This window comes from Carcharhinus amblyrhynchos, unplaced genomic scaffold, assembly GCF_965287045.1.
Source record: "Carcharhinus amblyrhynchos unplaced genomic scaffold, sCarAmb.v2.hapA scaffold_80, whole genome shotgun sequence".
NCBI classification, from domain to species: Eukaryota; Metazoa; Chordata; class Chondrichthyes; order Carcharhiniformes; family Carcharhinidae; genus Carcharhinus; species Carcharhinus amblyrhynchos.
The window spans coordinates 466,175-486,537 of NW_027649820.1; the positions used below are offsets into that span (position 1 = coordinate 466,175).

The 20,363-nt window shown below is 44.1% G+C and overlaps 1 protein-coding gene across 1 annotated transcript in view; it reads right to left on the reverse strand.

Annotated features, from left to right (window-relative positions):
* Positions 1–18,043, reverse strand: part of tubgcp3 (tubulin gamma complex component 3) — a 130,710-nt gene extending 112,667 nt beyond the window's left edge. Inside the window, exons 1-3 of the mRNA XM_080182694.1 lie at positions 17,805–18,043; positions 10,903–11,010; positions 196–263 (exon numbers count right to left, since the gene is read on the reverse strand). Of these exons, the coding sequence (XP_080038820.1) occupies positions 196–263; positions 10,903–11,010; positions 17,805–17,880 (252 nt within the window). The 5' untranslated portion in view covers positions 17,881–18,043. The remainder of the gene's footprint in view (positions 1–195; positions 264–10,902; positions 11,011–17,804) is intronic.
* Between the last annotated feature and the right edge of the window lie 2,320 nt (positions 18,044–20,363).

Consider the following 20,363-nt stretch of genomic DNA (forward strand, 5'->3'; position numbering starts at 1 on the left):
GCACTTACAGACTTAGTAATCTGACTTCCATTCCTTGCAAAACACTGATTGAGTGTTATAATACAAATTTACAGGTGTACATAGCAAATTTCAGTACTCAAGATATTATCAAGCACAAGCACAAGAGACGGGAAACTCAAGAACTGGGACAGGGTAGAAGAATTTCAAGTTTCCTTCACATAATTCAATTCTTACCTGTGATTGCAATTTACGGTGAAGTTCTGAAAATAAAGCAGCATCTACTTCCCTCCTCTGCCTCACCACTGCAAGAGAGAGCATTATCACAGTAAAATGTATGAAATTGAACAGCTCACATCAATTCTATGCATGACAAGAGGTAGGACACTTTGATTTTCAACATGGAACATTACTGCACAAGTTCATGGTGTTACTCATAACACATTAGCATAAATAGAGAATTAGTTAACCAATCGGAAGAAAGTCTGCACAGATCAGTCATTTTCAGGTTGGCAAATTGTAATCAATGGAGTGCTACAGAGATCAGTGCTGCAGGACTGTAATGTCTTGGACAAAAGAATGGAGTTTAAAGTAGCTAAATTTGCTGGTGACACAAAGATAGTAGGAAAACAAGTTTTCAAAGGACAACAGTCTGCAAAGGGATATATAGATAACTTAAGTGAGTGGGCAAAAAAATTGTCAGATGGAGTATGAGGTAGGAAAATGCAAACTTTAGACCTACAGTGCAGAAGGAGACCATTCAGCCTATAGAGTCTACACCAACTGTCTGACAAGAGTACCCTACCTAGGCCTTATTCCTGTATTTACCCGACTAATCCTGGCATTGTGGCTCAGTGGTTAGCACATCTGCCTCACAGCTCCAGAGACCCTGGGTTCGATTCCTGGCTTGGGTCACTGTCTGTGTGGAGTTTGCACATTGTCCCCACGTCTGCATGGGTTTCCTCTGGGTGCTTTGATTTTCTCTCACAGTCCAAAGACATGCTGGTTAGGTGCATCGGCCATGCTAAATTTTCCCTCAGTGTGCCTGAACAGGTGCCCAAGTGTGGCGACTAGGGGATTTTCACAGTAACTTCATTGCAGTGTTGATGTAAGCCTACTTGTGACAAATAAATAAACTTTACTTTACTTTTACCCTACACATCTTTGGAAACTAAGCAGCAATTTAGCATGAGCAATGCACATAACCTGCATATCTTTTGGACTGTGGGAGGAAACTGGAGCACCCAGAGGAAGCACACGCAGGCACGGAGAGAATATGCAAACTCCTCACACACAGTCAGCCAAGGCTGAAATTGAATACGGATCCTTGGCACTGTGAGGCAGTACTGATAACTTCTGTGCCACCCTACACTTTGGCAGGAAGAATAGGAAAGCGAATTACTTGAACAGAGAGAAACTGTAGAAAACAATAGTACAGCGAAATCTGGCATCCAGATGCATGAATCACAAAAGGATAGCACGCAGGTACATCAAGTGATTGGGAAACTAAATGGAACGTTGACCTTTTTTGCCTAGGGAATGAAATATAAAAGTAAGGAAGCATGGCTGCAGCATTACAAGCCCTCGGCAAGACCGCATCTGAAATATTCTGTATAGTTTTGGTCTGCTAACTTAACTTCATTTAAGCTTCCCAGGTTGATTCCTGGGAAGGAGGTGTTATCTTATGAGGAAAGGTCAAGCAGGTCAGGCATATGCTTACTGGAGTTTGCAAGAATGAGAGGTGATCTTATTGAAACATCTGAGGTTCAAAGGGTCTTGGCAGGGTGGGTGTTCAAATCTTAGATCATCCAGACTGGAACCATTAACTTTATTCCCATTCCACAGATGGCATCAGACCTGCTGACATTTTGCAGCATTTTCTGTTTTCTGTTCAGATGCCAGCATTCGCAGTAATTTGTTCTATCTAGATGCTGCGGGGATGTTTCCCCTTGTGGGGAAGCTTAGAACTGGGGAGCTCGTTTAAACTTAAGAGGTGTCCCATGTTAGACTTGGGCAGAAATTTCTTCCCTCAGAGGGTCATTGACTTTGAGAATTCTCTTCTGCAGAGGGCAGTAGAAGGTGAGTCATTGAATATATTCATGGCTGAATTAGACAGATTTTTGATCAACAAGGGAAAACAAGAGTATGGGTGCAAGCAGAAAAATGGAGTTAAGACCACAATCAGATCAAACAGACACAAAGATTGGATGGGTCATTAATAGTGAGGTGGAGTTTCTTGGGCTACAAAAAGGTATAGACAGAATGGTCAAATGGGCAGATAAGTGGCAGATGGAATCTAACCCTGAAAAGTGTGAGGTGATACACTTCGGAAGGAGCAATTTGACAACAAAGTGCTCAATGAATGGTAGGGTACTAGAAGTTCTGTGGCACAAAGGGACCTTGGCATGTTTGTCCACAGATCTCCAAAAGCGGAAGGGCATGTTAGTAGGGTGATAAAAGGTTCATATGGGACACTTGCCTTTATCAATCAAGGCATAAATTACAAAAGCAGGAAAGTCATGTTAGAGTTGTATAGAATTTTGGTGAGGCCACAGCTGGAGTACTGTGTGCAGTTCTGGTCGCCATATTATCAGAAGGATGTGATTGCACCAGAGGGGATGAAGAAAAGGGGAATTATGAGTGTGAGGCCAGTTTGTTGTTCTCAGTGTTGGATGTGGGAGGTCCTGGAGTCTCCTGGCCTCCCAGACGTCCATATCTGCGCCGGGTGCGTCGAGCTGCAGCTCCTAAGGGACCGTGTTCGGGAACTGGAGCTGCAACTTGATGGCCTTCATCTGGTCAGGGAGAACGAGGAGGTGATAGAGAGGAGTTACGGGCAGGTGGTCACACTAGGGCCACGGGAGGCAGGCAAGTGGGTCACGGTTAGCAAGGGGAAAGGTCAGGTGCTAGAGACTACCCCAGTGGATGTGCCCCTAAAACAGTAAGTACTCCTGTTTAGTACTGTTGGTCGGGACAACCCACTTGGTGGAGACAGCAGTGGCCATGCCTCCGGCGCAGAGTCCAGCCCTGTAGCTCAGAAGGGTAAGGACAGGGGAGGAAATCAGTAGTGATAGGGGACTCTACAGTGAGGGGGTCGGACTGGTGATTTTGTGGAGGCAGTCGAGAAACTTGGATGGTAGTTTGTCTCCCTGGTGCCGGGATCCGGGATGTTTCTGATCGCATCCAAGATATCCTTAAGTGGGAGGGAGAGGAGCCAGAGGTTGTGGTACATATTGGTACCACTGGCATAGGTAGGAAAAGGGAAGGGGTCATGAAAAGAGAATATAGGAAGTTAGGTAGAGAGTTGAAAAGAAGGATTGCAAAGGTAGTAATCTCGGGATTGCTGCCTGTGCCGCGAGACAATGAGAGTAGGAATGGAATGAGCTGGAGGATAAATGCATGGCTGAGGGATTGGAGCAGGGAGCAGGGATTCAGGTTTCTGGATCATCGGAATCTCTTTAGGGACAGGTGTGATCTGTACACAAAGGACGGGTTGCACTTGAATCCCAGAGGGACCAATATCCTGGTGAGGAGGTTCGCTAAGGTTACTGGGGAGAGTTTAAACTAGAACGGTTATGGGGTGGGAATCAAGGTGAAGTGATTGCGAGAGAGGAGGTTAGCTCACAGATAGGGAGAGCTTGTCGACAGTGTGACAGGGAGGATAGGCAAGTGATGGAGAAGCGGAGCGCTCAGACCGAAGGTTTGAGATGTGTCTATTTTTTGTGTTGTGCTGCCAACAAAGTGGATGAGCTTAGAGCGTGGATCGCTACTTGGAAATGTGATGTGGTGGCCATTACAGAGACTTGGATGACTCAAGGACAGGACTGGATACTTCAAGTGCCAGGTTTCAAATGTTTCAGAAGGGACAGGGAGAGAGGAAAAAGAGGTGGGGGAGTGGCACTGTTGATCAGAGATAGTATCACGGCTATAGAAAAGATGGATGCCATGGAGGGATTGACCATGGAGTCTCTGTGGTTAGAGGTTTGGAACACTGAGTGTTTTCTATAGGCCGCCCAATAGTAACAGAGATGTTGAGGAGCAGATAGGGAAACAGATCCTGGAAAGGTGTAATAATAAGAGTGGTCATGATGGGAGATTTTAATTTCCCAAATATCGATTGGAATCTCCCGAAGGTAAGAGGTTTAGATGGGGAGGAGTTTGTTATGTGTGTTCAGAAAGGTTTCCTGACACATATGTGGATAAGCCTACAAAAGGAGAGGCTGTACTTGATTTGGTATTGGGAAATGAACCTGAACAGGTGTCAGATCTCTCAGTGGGAGAGCATTTTGGGGATAGTGATCATAACTCTATCTCCTTTACATTAGCATTGGACAGAGTTAGGATCAGACAAGCTAGGAAAGTGTTTATTTGGAGTAAGGGGAATTATGAAGCTATCAGGAAGGAAATTCGAGGCATAAATTGGAAAGAGGTTTTCTCAGGGAAATGTACAGACGAAATGTGGCAAATTTTCAAGGAATATTTGTCTGGAGTTCTGCACAGCAACATTCCAATGAGACAGGGAAGTTATGGTAGGTTACAGGAACCGTGGTGCACGAAAGCTGTAATGAGTTTAGTCAAGAAGAAAAGAAAAGCTTACAAAAGGTTCAGGGAGCTAGGTAATGTTAGAGATCTAGAAGAGCATACGGCTAGTAGGGAGGAACTTAAGAAGGAAATTAGGAGAGCCAGAAGGGATCATGAGAAGGCCTTGGCAGGCAAGATTAAGGAAAACCCCAAGGCATTTTACAAGTATGTGACGAGCAAGAGGGTAAGACATGAAGGAATAGGATCTATCAAGTGTGACGGTGGGAAAGTTTGTATAGAACCGGTAGAAATAGTAGAGGTACTCAATAAAATACTTTACTTCGGTATTCACAGTGGAAAAGGATCTTGGTGGTTGTAGTGCAGACTTGCAGCGTACTGAAAAGCTTGAGCATGTAGACAGTAAGAAAGAGGATGTGTCGGAGCTCTTGAAAAGCGTCAAGTCACTGGGACCTTATGGGATGTACCCCAGGCCACTGTGGGAAGCGAGGGAAGAGACTGCAGAGCCTCTGGCAATGATCTGTGCATCATCGATAGAGACGGGAGTGGTTCCGGAGGATTGCGGATGTGGTTCCTTTATTCAAGAAAGGGAGAAGACGTAGCCCAGGAAATTATAGACCAGTGAGTCTAATCTCAGTGGTTAATAAATTGATGGAGAAGATCCTGAGAGGCAGGATTTATGAACATTTGGAGAAGTATAGAATAATCAAGAATAGTCAGCACAGCTTTGTAAAGGCAGATCGTGCCTTACGAGCCTGACTGAATTTTTTGAGAATGTGTCTAAACATATTGATGAAGGAAGAGCAGTAGATGTAGTTTATATGGACTTCAGCAAGGTGTTGATAAGGTACCCCATGCAAGGCTTATTGAGAAAGTGAGGGGGCATGGGATCCAAGGGGACATTGTTTTGTGGATTCAGAACTGGTTTGCCCACAGAAGGTAAAGAGTGGTTGTGGATGGGTCTTTTTCTGCATGGAGGTCGGTCACCAGTGGAGTGCCCCAGGGATCTGTTCTGAGACTCTTGCTCTTTGTGAGTTTTATAAATGGCCTGGATGAGGGAGTGGAGGGGTGGGTTGGTAAGTTTGCCGATAACACAAAGGTTGGAGGTGTTGTGGATAGTCTGGAGGGATGTCAGAAGTTGCACAGAGACATTGATAGGATGCAAGACTGGGCGGAGAAGTGGCAGATGGACTTCAACCCAGATAAGTGTGTGGTGATTCATTTTAGCAGGTCAAATAGAACATAAGAACATAAGAAATAGGAGCAGGAGTAGGCCATCTAGCCCTTCGAGCCTGCCCCGCCATTCAATAAGATCATGGCTGATCTGTCGTGGCTCAGTTCCACTTTCCCGCCCTCTCCCCAAATAGGATGACAGGTTATAATATTAAGGGTAAGAATCTTGGCTGTGTGGAAGATCAGAAGGATCTTGGGGTCCAGGTTCATAGGATGCTCAAAGCAGCTTCACAGGTAGAGGCTGTGGATAAGAAGGCGTATGGTGTACTGGCATTCATCAATTGAGAGTTGAGTTTAGGAGTCGGGAGGTAATGCTGCAGCTGGCTAAGACCCTGGTCAGACCCCACTTGGAGTACTGTGCTCAGTTCTGCTCGCCCCATTACAGAAAGGATGTGGAAGCCATAGAAAGGCTGCTGAGAAGATTTACAAGGATGTTGCCTGGATTTGGTGGCATGCCTTACGAGGATAGGTTGAGAAAGCTCGGTCTTTTCTCCTTGGAGAGAAGAAGGACGAGAGGTGATCTGGTAGAGGTGTATAAGATGACGAGAGGTATTGATCAGGTGGATTCTCAGGCGCTTTTTCCCAGGGCTGAAATGGTTGCCACAAGAGGACACAGGTTTAGAGTGCGGGGGAGTAGGTACAGAGGAGATGTCAGAGATAAGTTTTTCACTCAGAGGGTGGTGGGTGCATGGAATCGACTGCCGGCAGTGGTGGTAGAAGCGAATTTGATAGGGTCTTTTAAGAGACTTTTGGATAAGTACATGGAACTTAGTAAGATAGACTGTTGTAGGTAAGTCTAGTAGGTAGGGACACGTTCCGCGCAACTTGTGGGCCGAAGGGCCTTTTGTGCTGTAGTTTTTCTATGTTTCTATGTTTTCTTTGTTAAAAAGGGGGAGTTTTCCTAATGACGTTTTCACAAGAATAAAAATACACAAGGCCATTTATTTGTAAATTGCACCATAGAGTCATAGAGATTTACAGCATGGAAACAGGTCCTTCAGACCAACTTGTTCATGCCGCCCTTTTTTTAAATCTTTAAGCTAATCCCAATTGCCCGCATTGGGCCCATATCCCTCTATACCCATCATACCCATGTAACTATCGAAATGCTTTTTAAAAGATAAAATTGTATCCGTCTCTAACTCTGGCAGCTTGTTCCAGACACTCATCACCCTCTGTGTGAAAAAATTGCCCTCTGGATACTTTTGTATCTCTCCCCTCTCACCTTAAACCTATGCCTTCTAGTTTTAGACTCCCCTACCTTTGGGAAAAGATGTTGACTATCTACCTGGTCTATGTCCTTTATTATTTTATAGATCTCTATAAGATCACCCCTCAGTTTCCTACGCTCTGGAGAAAAAAGTCCCAGTTTATTCAGCCTCTCCTTATAACTCAATCCATCAAGTCCCGGTAGCATCCTAGTAAATCTTTTCTATATCCTTTCTAGTTTAATAACATCTTTTCTACAATAGGGTGACCAGAACTGCACACAGTATTCCGAGTATGGCCTTACCAATGTCTTGTACAACTTCAGCAAGACATCCCAACTCCTGTATTCAATGTCCTGACTGAAGAAATTAAGCATGCCAAATGCCTTCTTCACCACTTCGTCCACCTGTGACTCCACTTTCAAGGACCTGTGAACATGTACCCCTCGATCTCTGTTCTGTAACTCTCCCCAGTGCCCTACCATTAACTGAGTAAGTCCTGCCCTGGTTCAATCCACCAAAATGCATCACTTCACATTTGTCTAAATTAAACTCCATCTGCCATTTGTCAGCCCACTGGCCCCATTGATCAAGATCCCGCTGCAATTGGAGATGACCTTCCTCATTGTCCACCATGCCACCAATCTTGCTGTCATCTGCAAACTTACTAACCATGCCCCCTATGTTCTCATCCAAATCATTAATATAAATGACAAATAACAGTGGGCCCAGCACTGATCCTTGAGGCACACCACTGGTCACAGACCTCCAGTTTGAAAAACAACTCCCTACAACCACCATCTGGCTTCCATCAAGAAGCCAATTTTGTATCCATTTAGATACCTCACCCTGGATCCCGTGAGATTTAACTTTATGCAACAACCTACCACGTGGTACCTTGTCAAAGGCCTTGCTAAAGTCCATTGGACAACATCACTGCCCTCATTTACCTTCTTGGTTACCCCTTCAAAAATCTCAATTAAATTTGTCAGACATGATTTTCCACTCCCACAGCCTTGCTGCCTGTCCCTAATCAGTCCTTGCATCTCTAAATGCCTGTAGATCCCACCTCTCAAAATATCTTCCAACAATTTACCCACCTCAGAAGTAAGGCTCTGTAGTTCCCAAGCTTTTCCCTGCAGCCCTTTTTAAATAAAGGCACATTTGCCACTCTCCAATCTTCAGGCACCTCACCCATAACTATCGATGATTCAAATATCTTTGCTAGGGGACCTGCAATTTCCTCCCTACCCTACCACAATGTCCTGGGATATACTTCATCAGGTCCCGGTGATTTATCTACCTTGATGCACTTTAAGACTTCCAGCACCTCCTCCTCTGTAATACATACGCTCCTCAAGATATCACTATTTATTTCCCAAAGTTCCCTAACATCCATGCTTTTCTCAACAGTAAATACTGATGAAAAATATTCATTTTGGATCTCACCCATCTCTTGTGGATCTGCACATAGATGACCTTGTTGATCCTTAAGAGGCCCCACTCTCTCCCCTGTTACTCTTTTGCCCTTTATGAATTTGTAGAATTTTTGGATTCTCTGTAGAAGCTCTTTGATTCTCCAGGTGAAGACAATTCACATTCACAGTTCCAACAAATTAAATTAAACTCCAACTTATCCATAAAAGATGAAATAATAAACAAAATTCTGCTTTAGAGCAAACAACAGTACAGCACACCAACCCTGCACTGATCAGGTTGCCCTATCGAGATCAATCACCTGTATCCCTCTATTCCCGGCCTGTTCATGTGTCTATCCAGGTAAGTCTTAATTGCTGCTAACATGTCTGCCTCAAACATCTCATTTGGCAGTGCAATTCAGACCTCAACTAACCCTTGTGTAAAAAACCTCCTCTGCACACCTCTACTGAACCTTTCCCTCCTTGCTTTGTACTTGTGCCCTCTTGCAATTGTCATTTCTGCCCTTCCTACTGTTCACCTTATCTATGTCCCTCATAATTTTATAAATTTCTATCCGGTTGCCCCTCAGCCTCCGTCTTTCCAGGGAGAATAATTCCAGTTTATTCAGTCTCTCCTCATAGTCAATACCCTCCATAACTTTTAAAAACTTTTCCATACTCCCTCCAAAGCTTCCACATCCTTCTGGTAGTGTGCTGGCCAGAATTGGACACAATATTCCAAATGTGATCTAATCAATGTTTTATATAACTGCAACATAATTTGCCAACTTTTATACACGAAGCATGCCATATGCTTTCTTCACCACCTTTTCCACCTGCCCTGCCACTTTTAAAGGTCTATGGACCTGTACTACCAGATCTCTCTGTGCGTCTATGCTCCTGATGGTTTTGCCATTTACTTTATAGCTCCCGCCTGAATTGGATCTGCCAAAGTGCATCACCTCGTACTTGTCCAGATTAAATTCTATCTGCCACCTCTGTCCAATTTTCCAGCTTATCTATATCTTGCTGTATTCTCTGACAATCTTCATCACTATCCACAACTCCACCAATCTTAGTATCATCCACAAACTTGCTAATCAAACCAGGTATGTTTTCTTCCAAGCCATTTATACATATTACAAAGAACAGAGGTCCCAGCACTGATCCTTGCAGAATACCACTAGTTACAGACTTTCATTCAGAAAAAAACCCTCCACCGCTACCCTCTGTTTTCTATGGCCAAGCCAATTCTAAATTCAACTAGCTAGTCCACCCTTGATCCCACATGATTTAACTTTTTGTACCAGCCTGCCATGGGGGACCTTGTCGAATGCTTTAGTAAAGTCCATACGGACAACATCCACAGCCCTTGCCTTGTCAATCATTTTTGTCACCTCCTCAAAAAACTCAATCAAATTAGTGAGACATGACCTCCCTCATACAAAACCATGCTGTCTGTTGCTAATACGTTCCAAATATGTATAGATCCTATCCATAAGAATCTTCTCCAACAATTTCACTACCACTGACATCAAGCTCACTGGCCTATAATTACCCAGAAAATCCTTGCTACTCTTCTTAAATAACGGAACAACATCGACTATCTTCCAATTCTCTGGGATCTCATTTGTGGCTAACAAGGAAACAAAAACTTCTGTTAGAGACCCAGCAATTTCTTCTCTTGTCACCCTCAATAATCTGGGATAGATACCATCTGGCCTGGGGATTTGTCTATCTTAATGCTTTTTAATACACCTAACACTTCCTCCCTCATGAGACTTGCTCCGGAGGGCTTACCAATCAACATGTCCCCCTCCTTTGTGAATGCCGATGCAAAGTACTCATTAAGGATCACACCCACTTCCTTTGGTTTTATGCATAATTTCCCTCCTTGCCCCTGAGTCGATCAACTCTTTCTCTAGCTATCCTCTTGTTCCTAATATATGCACAAATGCCTTGGAATTCTCCTTAATCCTGCCTGCTAAGGACATTTTGTGACCCCTTTTTGCCCTCCTACCTCCCTGTTAAGAGTTCTTTTCTACTTTTGGGTGGCACGGTAGCACAGTGGTTAGCACTGCTGCTTCACAGCTCCAGGGATCTGGGTTCAATTCCCGGTTTGGGTCACTGTCTGTGTGGAGTTTGCACATTCTCCTCGTGTCTGTGTGGGTTTCCTCCCGGTGTTCCAGTTTCCTCCCACAGTCCAAAGATGTGCGGGTTAGGTTGATTGGCCATGTTAAAATTGCCACTTAGTGTACTAGCATGGTTAGGTTAGAAGGATTAGTGGGTAAAATATGTAGGGATATGGGAGTAGGGCCTGGGTGGAATTGTGGTCAGTGCAGACTCGATGGGCTGAAGGGCCTCTTTCTGCACTGTAGGGTTCTTCTGTGATTCTATTTCCCTATATTCTTCAAGTGCTTCATCTGTTTTTGCTGCCTAGACCTTACGTTTCCATCCTTTTTCTTTTTGACTAGACTCAATTTGTGACTTCAGCACACTATGGTGCAAAACTTCATAAATTATTGAGTTGATTGAAGAAAACAACTTACTTTCTTTCTTGATCTTTTCAGCTACGAGAAATTCATCCCTTTCCACAGTGGGAGCAAAATTACTTCCAATTACTCTCACCGCATACTGGAACTGTTGAGCCACATCAGCTGTAAAACACAATTGCACATGGCAAAGACAATTCAGTCCTCAGGTATGATGGGGAAATAAGACAAATTACAACTTGGTCACAAAAATGTCAGTAAAATCAAAATGTTCCTATCTTAAGTGACATGGTCCTCTGTAATACAGAACATCATGCAATCTATTTCCTGTCCATCACACTTCACACCAAGCCTCACACTACAAATGTCCATGTCATACATTTATTGGGCTATTATTGTGTGCAAGTGTTGACAGGCAACAAAAAATGCTGGAAATGGGCAGAGAACTAAAAGATGGATGTTTGTAAACAGACTATTTCCAAATAATCAAGACTTTCAGATACTGTCATTTCCCTTGGAAATTACACTGTATGTCCTCTTCTCATTTATCTGAAAAAAAGTCACATCTCTCCACATGATATGTAATCTCCCTCAATTTGCTCATTCTACTATATATCTATTTGTAAATGCTTTCATCCTCTTCAAGTAGACTTTGTCTGTCTGCAAATTTTCTTCTTTTCCATTAAATAATTATTTTTGAAAGCAATGGTCCCGTAACAAACCTTTGATCAACATTCTTCCCAGCCTTCCAAAAAATATCCATTAACTATCATTCCCTGCTTTAAGTTCTTTAATCAAGTTCCCATCCATGATGACCATTCACTTTGATATCAAGCACCTTCATTTTATTTAAGAGTTTTGCACACAATGCCTAAGCAAACTTTAAAAAAAAATCCACACATATTCACTTCACATCATTCATTGCATTTTGTTACCTCCTCAGAAGGACTTTATTAGATTTGCTAGACAAGGCTTGGCTTTTAAAAACCCAATTCTCACACAGCAGTAGTGAGGGAATGAGGTAATGGCCAAATTAGCTGTTTAGTGATATAGGTCTATGAATAAATATTGCCCAGGACATCAGGGAGAACAACTCTGCTTTTCATTGAATTGCAACAACATACTTGACATTCAAATAGGCAGAGGAAGCCTCAACTATTCCAGCACAAAAGACAGCACTGCTCTGACAGTGTCAACCTATATGACACGCTCAGGTTTTTGGAGTGGGACTTGAACCCACGTTTTTGACTCGGGGTGAAACTGCTATTAGTTACGATGCTATAATTCCTGTTCCTATTTTTCTCTCCTAATGTTACCGATTTGCCTCAGTTCATTCCATAAACTGGATATTATTGATTTAAAAACATAGGCCCATAACTTCCTGTTCCCAAGCATTGGATTTTGGGGGTACCCCAATGGTGTACTGAGGAAATCCCACACAAGTAAATTGTCCAAAGGGGAACTGGTAATTGTCTAGAAGGACTAACCTCCCCTGGACAATTGCACTGGACTGGAAACCATCTGCTAGAAGCAATTTAAATCACTAACTTCTGATGGTTCTGCCAATTTTACCCTGATCACTTCTAACTCCACAGTAACTATTTAAGCACCACATACCCACCTCCCCAGCAGACACCCCAAAACCATTCTTCCTTGTCTGACCTCCTTCACCCCAAAATTCCAATCCAACCCTCCCTCATCAGTGACGGAGGAAGTGAATATTTATAGATGATGTTCCAATCAAGCAGGTTGCTTGATTGTCCTGGGTGGTGTTGAGCTTTGAGAATGTTGGTTGGAACTGTACCCATCCAGGCAAATGGAGAGTGTTTCACCACACTCCTTACTGGTGACTTGCAGATGGTGGATAGGTTTTGAGGAAATCAGGAGGCAGGTCCTCACTGCAGGATTCCCAGCCTCTGACCTGCTCTTGTAGCCACAGCATTTATATGGTTACTCCAGTTCAGTCTCTCGTCAATGGTAACCCCCAGGATGTTGATTGTGGGGATTCAGTGAAGGTAGTGCCATTGAATGTCGAGGGACAATGGTTAGATCCTTTCTTATTGCAGATCGTCATTGCCTGGCACTTGTACGGTGTGAATGTTACTTGCCACTTGTCAGCCCAAGTCTGGATATTGTCCAAGTCATGCTGCATTTGGACATGAACTGCTTCAGTATCTGAGGAGATACGAATGGGACTGAACATTGTACAGTCATCAGCAAACATCCCCAGTTCTGACCTTATGATGGAAAGAAGGTCATTGATGAAATAGCTGAAGATGGTTGGGCAGAGGACATTACCGAGGAACTCCTGGACTGATGACCTGGAACTGAAATGATTTATCCCTAAGCACAATAACCACCTTTCTTTGTTCCAGGTAGAACTGCAAGTAGCATAAGATTTTTCCCCTGATTCCCATTTACTCCAGTTTTGCTTGGGCTCCTTGATGCCACATTCAAATGCTGCAGTGATGACAAGGCAGTCACTCTCACTTCACCTCTGAAATTCAGCTCCTTTGTTCATGTTTGAACAAGTAAGGAGCTCAGTGACTCTGGCTGAATGCAAACTAAGTGTCCATGAGCCGGCTGCTCCCGAATAGGTGCTGCTTGATAGCTTTGTTGATGACTCCTGGTGATCAAGAATAGACTGATGGGGTAGGAATTGGAGAGACAGGATTTGCTCTGTTTTTTGGCATAGGACATATGTGGGCAATTTTCCACAGTGCCAGGAAGATGGCAGTGATGTACTGGAACAGTTTGATGAGGGGTGCAGCAAGTTCTGCAGCACGTCTTCAGTACTATTGGTGGAATATCGTCACAGCCATAACCCTTAAAGCCAATTCTTGCTTTCATGCAGAATAAATCAAATTGGCTGAAGACTGACATCTATGATTTTGGGAACTCATGGTAAAAAGTCTGGTCATTCACCTGACAAAGGGACCCACCCTGAAAGCTAGTGAGTGTACTATCAAATAAATCGGTTGGACTTAAACCTGGTGTTGTCAGACTTTTTACTGTGTTTACCCCAGTCCAACGCTGGCACATGATATCCACATCATGTTGGCAACTGCCAGATGAGGCAGAGATGGATCATTTATTTGGCATTTCTGTTGAAAGATTTTTGCCAACGATTCAGCCTTCCCTTTGCATTAATATGCTGGTCTCTTCCATCCTCCAAGAGGATATTTGTGGAGCTTCCTCGTCCAGAGAGTTGTTTAACTGTCCACCACTATTCATGACTGTAGAGCTTATAACTGATCCATTGTTGTGGAATTGCTTAGCTCGATCTATCACTTCCTGCTTATGCTGTTTAGCACACACGTAGTCCTGTGCTGTAGCATCACTAGATCCTTTATTCATTCATGGATCATGGGCATCACTGGCTGGCCAGAATTTATTGCCCATTTTCTAGCTGCCCTCGAAAGTTGAATGGCTTGCTAGGGCATTTCAGAGGGCAACTGCAAGTCAGCCACATTGTTGCCGCTCTGGAGTGACATGTAGGCCGGACCACGTAAGGATGGCAGGTTTTCTCCCCCAAAGGACATTAGTGAATCAGATGGGTTTTTCCAATAATCGACAATTGTTTCACAGTTATCGTTAGATTCTTAATTTCAGATTTTTTTATTGAGTTCAAATTTCACCACCTGCCGTGGTGGGATTTGAACACAGGTCACCAGAACATTAGCTGAGTTTCTGGATTAATTATACCACTAAGCATTGTCATCTGGCATGTCTGCTTGTTGCTCTTGGCATGTCCTCCCATATACTCTTCACTGAAGCAAGTTTGATGGCGTGGCTTTGTGGTAATGATAGAGTGGGGGCTCTGCCAGGCCATAAGATTAGAGATTGCGGTTCAGTACAATTCTGCTAATGGCCACAGCGCTTCATGGGTGCCCAGTCTCGAGTCGTTAAATCTATTTAAAGTCTGTCCTATTTAGTACTGTTGAAATGCCACACACGATGCCAGGTATCCTCAGCGTGAAATGGGATTTTGAATCCACAAAGATGGTATAGTGGTCACTCCTACCAATACTGTCATGGACAGATGCATCTGCAGAAGACAGAGTGGAGAGGATGAGGTCAAATACGATTCTCCCTTTTGTTGGCTTCCTCACCACCTGCCGCAGACCCAGTCTCACAGCAATTCCCTTAGACTTGGCTAGTTCAGTCAGTCGTGGTGCTACTGAGCCATTCGTGGTGACAGACATTGAAATCCCCAACCCAGCATGCATTCTGGGCATTTGTCATCTTCAGTGCTTCCTCCAAGTGGTGTTTAATAAGGAGGATATTTATTCATCAGCTAAGTGGCCAGGGCGGGGGGGGAATGGTACATTGTAACCAACAGGTGGTTTCCTTGCCCATGTTTGACCTGGTGTCATTAGACTCCAGATTCGATGTTGAGGACTCCTAGGGCAACTCCCTATACCAATGCGCCACCAGGGACAGGGCATGCAGTGATGACATGATGGTGGTGACATGATTCCGTGAGTATGACTATGGGGTCAGGCTCTTGCTTCGCCAATCTGTGAGACAATGCTCCCAATATTGACACAAGCCCCCAGATGTTTTTAAGGGGAACTTTTCAGGTCAGCAAGGCTGGGTTTGCCATTGTTGTTTCCAATGCCTAGGTCGACGTCCGGTTTCATTCCTTTTTACTGAATAAAACTGAGCATTTCAGAGGGCATTTAAGAGTCAACCATATTTCTCTAAGTCTGGAATCACTTATAGGTCAGACCAGTATGGGCAACAGGTTTCCTTCCCCAGGGTTGAGTTTTTAGACAACCACAATGATCATCATCAGACTTTTAATTCTAGATGTTCTGCTATAGTGAAATTTAAACCCAGGTGCCCAGAGCCTTATCCTGGTTCTCTGGATTATTAGTCCAGTAACACCACTGCACCACCACTGCCCCTCTGCAAAGGGATATTGATAGGTTAAGTAAATGGCAAAAAAAAAATGACAAATGGAGTATAATGTGAAAAATTGTGACCTTTGGCAGGAAGAATATAATGTCACAAGTAGGCTTACATTAACACTGCAACGAAGCTACTGTGAATATCCCCTAGTCGCCACACTCCGGCGCCTGTTCAGGTACATTGAGGGAGAATTTAACATGGCCAATCACCTAACCAGCACATCTTTCGGATTGTGGGAGGAAACCCACGCAGACACAGGGAGAACATGTAGACTCTGCACAGACAGTGACCCAAGCCAGGAAATGAACCTGGGGTCCCTGACATTGTGAGGCAGCAGGGCTAATCACTGTGCCGTCCATAAGCAGCATAATATTTAAATGGAGAAGGATTATAGAACTCTGTGGTGCAGAAGGATCTAGGTGTCTCGATACATGAATCTGGAGAAGTGAGTTTGCAGGTACAGCAAGTGACTAGGAAGGCAAATGGAATATTGTTTATTGCAAGGGGACTGGAATATAAAATTAGGGAGGCTCATTATAGTGTGCAGGATGTTGGTAAGACCACATCTGGAGAACTTCTACATTTTGGCCACCTTAAGCAGTTCAAAGAAGATTCACTAGCTACCTGGATTGGGGGTCTTAATTTTATGAAGTAGACTTGGATAAGTAAGTTTAAAGTTTATCTATTTATTAGCCATAAGTAAGGCTTACATTAACACTGCAATGAAGTTATGTGAAATTCCCCTAGTTGCCACATTCCGGCACCTGTTCGGGTCAATGCACCTAACCAGCTTGTCTTTCAGAATGTGGGAGGAAACGGGAGAACCTGGAGGAAACCCACACAGGCACAGGGAAAACGTGCAAACTCCGCACAGATAGTGACCCAAGCCAGGAATCGAACTCCAGTCCTGTGGGGCAGCAGTGCAAACCACTGTGCCACACATAAGCTGGGCCTGTGTCCACTGGAGTTTACATGAGTGAGAGGTAATCTTATTGAAATACATCCTTGGGGGTAGGGGACTGACAGGGTGGTTGCTGAAAAGCTGCCTCCCCTTGTGGTCAAGGTAGAGCTGGGACAAAATTTAAAAATAAGAGAACTCCCTTTTTATACAGAGATTCCCATTGCAGCCAAGCGGTGATTTATTGAGATTTAATTTTACCCTTGCTTTTGGACTGTATGCCTCTATTGGATTTCAATGGGATGAAAGGAGATCTGGCCAGGTGAAAGTGATAATAGAACAATAGATGATCGTTAAGATATTTCAGGTACATACTAGATACATTCCAATAAGGATGGAAGGCAAGAGAACCAATGCTAGGATTCCTTGGATAACAAGGGAGATGTGAGGCATCTTTTTATTGAATCAGAATGATCTGGAACTTGTTGTGTTAAGACAACATGAATAGTTTCAAAAGGAAACTAGATGATACTGGAGGGAAATATCTTTCAGGGGTATGAGAACAAAATAAGGGAATAGGATCAATTGGGATATTCTACAGAAAGCTGGCCTGGACTTGATTGGCTGAATGGACTTTGCCAAAAAGACTACATTCCTCTTGCCCAGACTAGTTCTGTTGTTACTAAATCTTAACTCTTTGCTCTTATATTATCTCTTATTCCTCATGATCACTATTATAACACTCTTCCTATTCCTATAATGGCTGGCACTAGAGAATAATCAAGAGCATCCCGATCTCAATTTTGACTCCTTACTGCTGAAACTCGATGGAACAATCCAATTATATTCTCTCACGTTGCATTGCTTCCAACGTGAGGCCAGCCTTCTGACTATTTCATTTCTTTCTCCAACAGCTTCGTTTCCTGGCTCTTCGATTATCCTCCTTCCCCGACAGCTTGAAGACAGCCAGACACCCTCAGTGCTAACTACAAAATCCCCTGATTCCCGAATAGAACCTCTGATTAATGCATCCCACTACCCCCTCGGCAAAGACTGGCTTTGTTCTTTCTAACCTGGAGTCGATCACAATCCTCACTGTCACTGTCACCGGAGCAGACCCAGTCTGCCTGTTCCCGACCCCACTCACCCTCATTGCGGCCCAGGATTCGGCAGCACAAACTCTGCAATAGCAGGTTCGGGGACTTGTGATCCACACTCGCCATCGCCCGCCTTCCCTTGCCCGTGTGGGCCGTCCCCTCAGGCCCAGCTCCCAACTCCGATCCCCGGTCTCCCGCTCTCCCTCAGGCCCAGCTCCTCGATCTCACTTTCTCTTTAGCGCTAGGGCCGCCATTTTTTTAAGAGCCCGCGAGATTGGAACGGAAGTAGAAGTTTTCCACATCCGGGTCACAGGAAAAAACATTATTATGGGGGGCGGGGGGGCGGGCCAGGGCGGAGAGGCGGGGCCAAAGCAGGGAGGGCGGGGCCAGAGCGGAGAGGGCGGAGTCCGAGCGGAGGGGCGGGGTCAAAGAGCAGAGGGGCAGGGCCAGAGGGGAGAGGGGCGGGGTCAGAGCGGGGAGGGCGGAGTCAGAGCGGAAGGGCGGGATCAGAGAAGAGAGGGGCGGGTTCAGAGCGAAAAGGGGCGGAATTAGGATGAAGGGTGGACGGGATCAACGTGAGGGGTGGGGCTAGCTGAAGGAGGCGGGGTCAATGTGAGGTGTAGGGCGAGGGGAGGACGGGAGGAATCAATGTGAGGGGTGCGGCTAGTTCAAAGAGGCGGGGTCAATGTGAGGGGTGGGGCTATCTGAAAGAGGCGGGGTCAATGTGAGGGGTGGGGCGAGGTGGGGAAGGACAAGGGCAGGTTGGGAACGGAGTCTGCGCAGCGAAGCCCGTGAAGCTGCTTTTCATCTTGTCATGGTTCGTCTGGGCCTGCTGAGGGCTATGCAGTAATAATCCTTCGTCTCAGATTTTGAACATCAGTTACAGTATTTTTGTACTGAGATTTAAATATCGTACAATCTGTTCCCATTTGCTTCCACCCAGGTTTTTTAAATTTATTGACGGAAGATGGATGTCGCTGGCAAGCTAACCTGACATTTATCGCCCTTGCTCTGAGAAAAGTGCTGATGACAGCTGAATGGTTTCCAAGCTCATTCCAAAGGGCAGTTAAGAGGCAATTATATAGCTGTGGATCTGAAAGCATGTGTTGGAAGAAAAAAACATTGGGTTGTTCATCACCACAGGTCATCCCAAAGTACCTCATAGCCACAAGGTACTTTCCGAGTGTAACCATAATTGTGAGGTAGGAAACATGCACCCAATTTACACAAAGTAAAATCCCACAAACAGCAATATGATAATGACCAGATAGTAAGATGTTGATTGAGGGGTACCTACTGACCAGGACATTGAGGATAACTGCTGTTTCACAAAACAAAGTGATGGATTTTTTACATCCATCATAGAAAACAGACAGGATCTTAGTTTAACAACTCATCTGAAAGGCAGTATCTCCAATTGTGCAGCACTCTGTCAGTAATGGACAGTTAATGTCAGTAGGACTTGAACCCACAATCTCCCTGGAGGTAGGATGCTACCATTGTCACAGCAGTCAGTCCAGGACAGACTAGGTAAGAATGACAGAATTTCTTCCCTCAAGGGGCATGAGTGAAACTTTATGGCAACATTTTTTCTCTTTCACTTTAACGATTAACAAGTTAATTGTTCACAATTCTATTCACTTCTGAGATCCCTGCCCTGTTTAAATTTTGATTGTTGCTAAAATAGTTGCCTTTAAGTTTGTTATCCTCTTTATCTTTCACTGACTGAAGTGTCCTCAGTCTTTGTCATTCTGAAACTTGGAAAGGGATCCAAAGGAAATGGTTTATCTCTGATTCTGTTTCAAAACACTGTTAGGCCTTTGTTACATGTATTGTGATACAAGTGTTCTGGTGCCTGATAGTCTAATCTCAAACAATCATATGATACTTTTACCAAAAGACTTTTCTTACAAAGTTTTACAGATTGACAGCTAGGGGGTGGTCAGAGATTTGTTTTTCAAAAACCTTCTTGAGAATTGAACCAATTTTGGTGCTATTGGAGACAAGTCATCATGATTCAATGCTTTTATTAGAGTGATAATAAACACAGAGAATGTCTGCCAATTGATTGTATTGACAACTTAGATTTTCAGTGTTTCAATCATAAAATGTACTGCCCTTTTTTACGAGTTCTCAAATTTCAAAAGTAATTTACTTTTAGCCTTATTCAATGTTGCTAGATTTGCTCCCAATTTTTCAACAATCCTTAATCATGGTTTACATTCTTTGGAAATTAAGAGTTAGCTGTTTCTACAGTCGACAAAATCTCTCTCAGCAATATTAAATACAACCCACATTCCACACAGCTGACTGTATCAGAAATCTGCCACACCCAAAAAAAACAATGAAAGTCAAGTTGTACTCTAGGAGCTGGGAGGATGACTGGTGTTCTGATTAGTTTTCAAACAGTTGAGCAGCAACTGAACTGAAAATGGTGCAAAACTGGGACAGTGACTACTTAATAAGTTTGCGATCCTGAATTTTCTGGACTCAGGCCCAGTGGCACAAGTGTGGCAGAATATACTCGATATTGCTCAGTGTAAGGTTGTGGCTTGAATAACTTATGCAGTTCGGGTGCGCATTACGCAGAAAAGGTTTTTCAGTGGTCC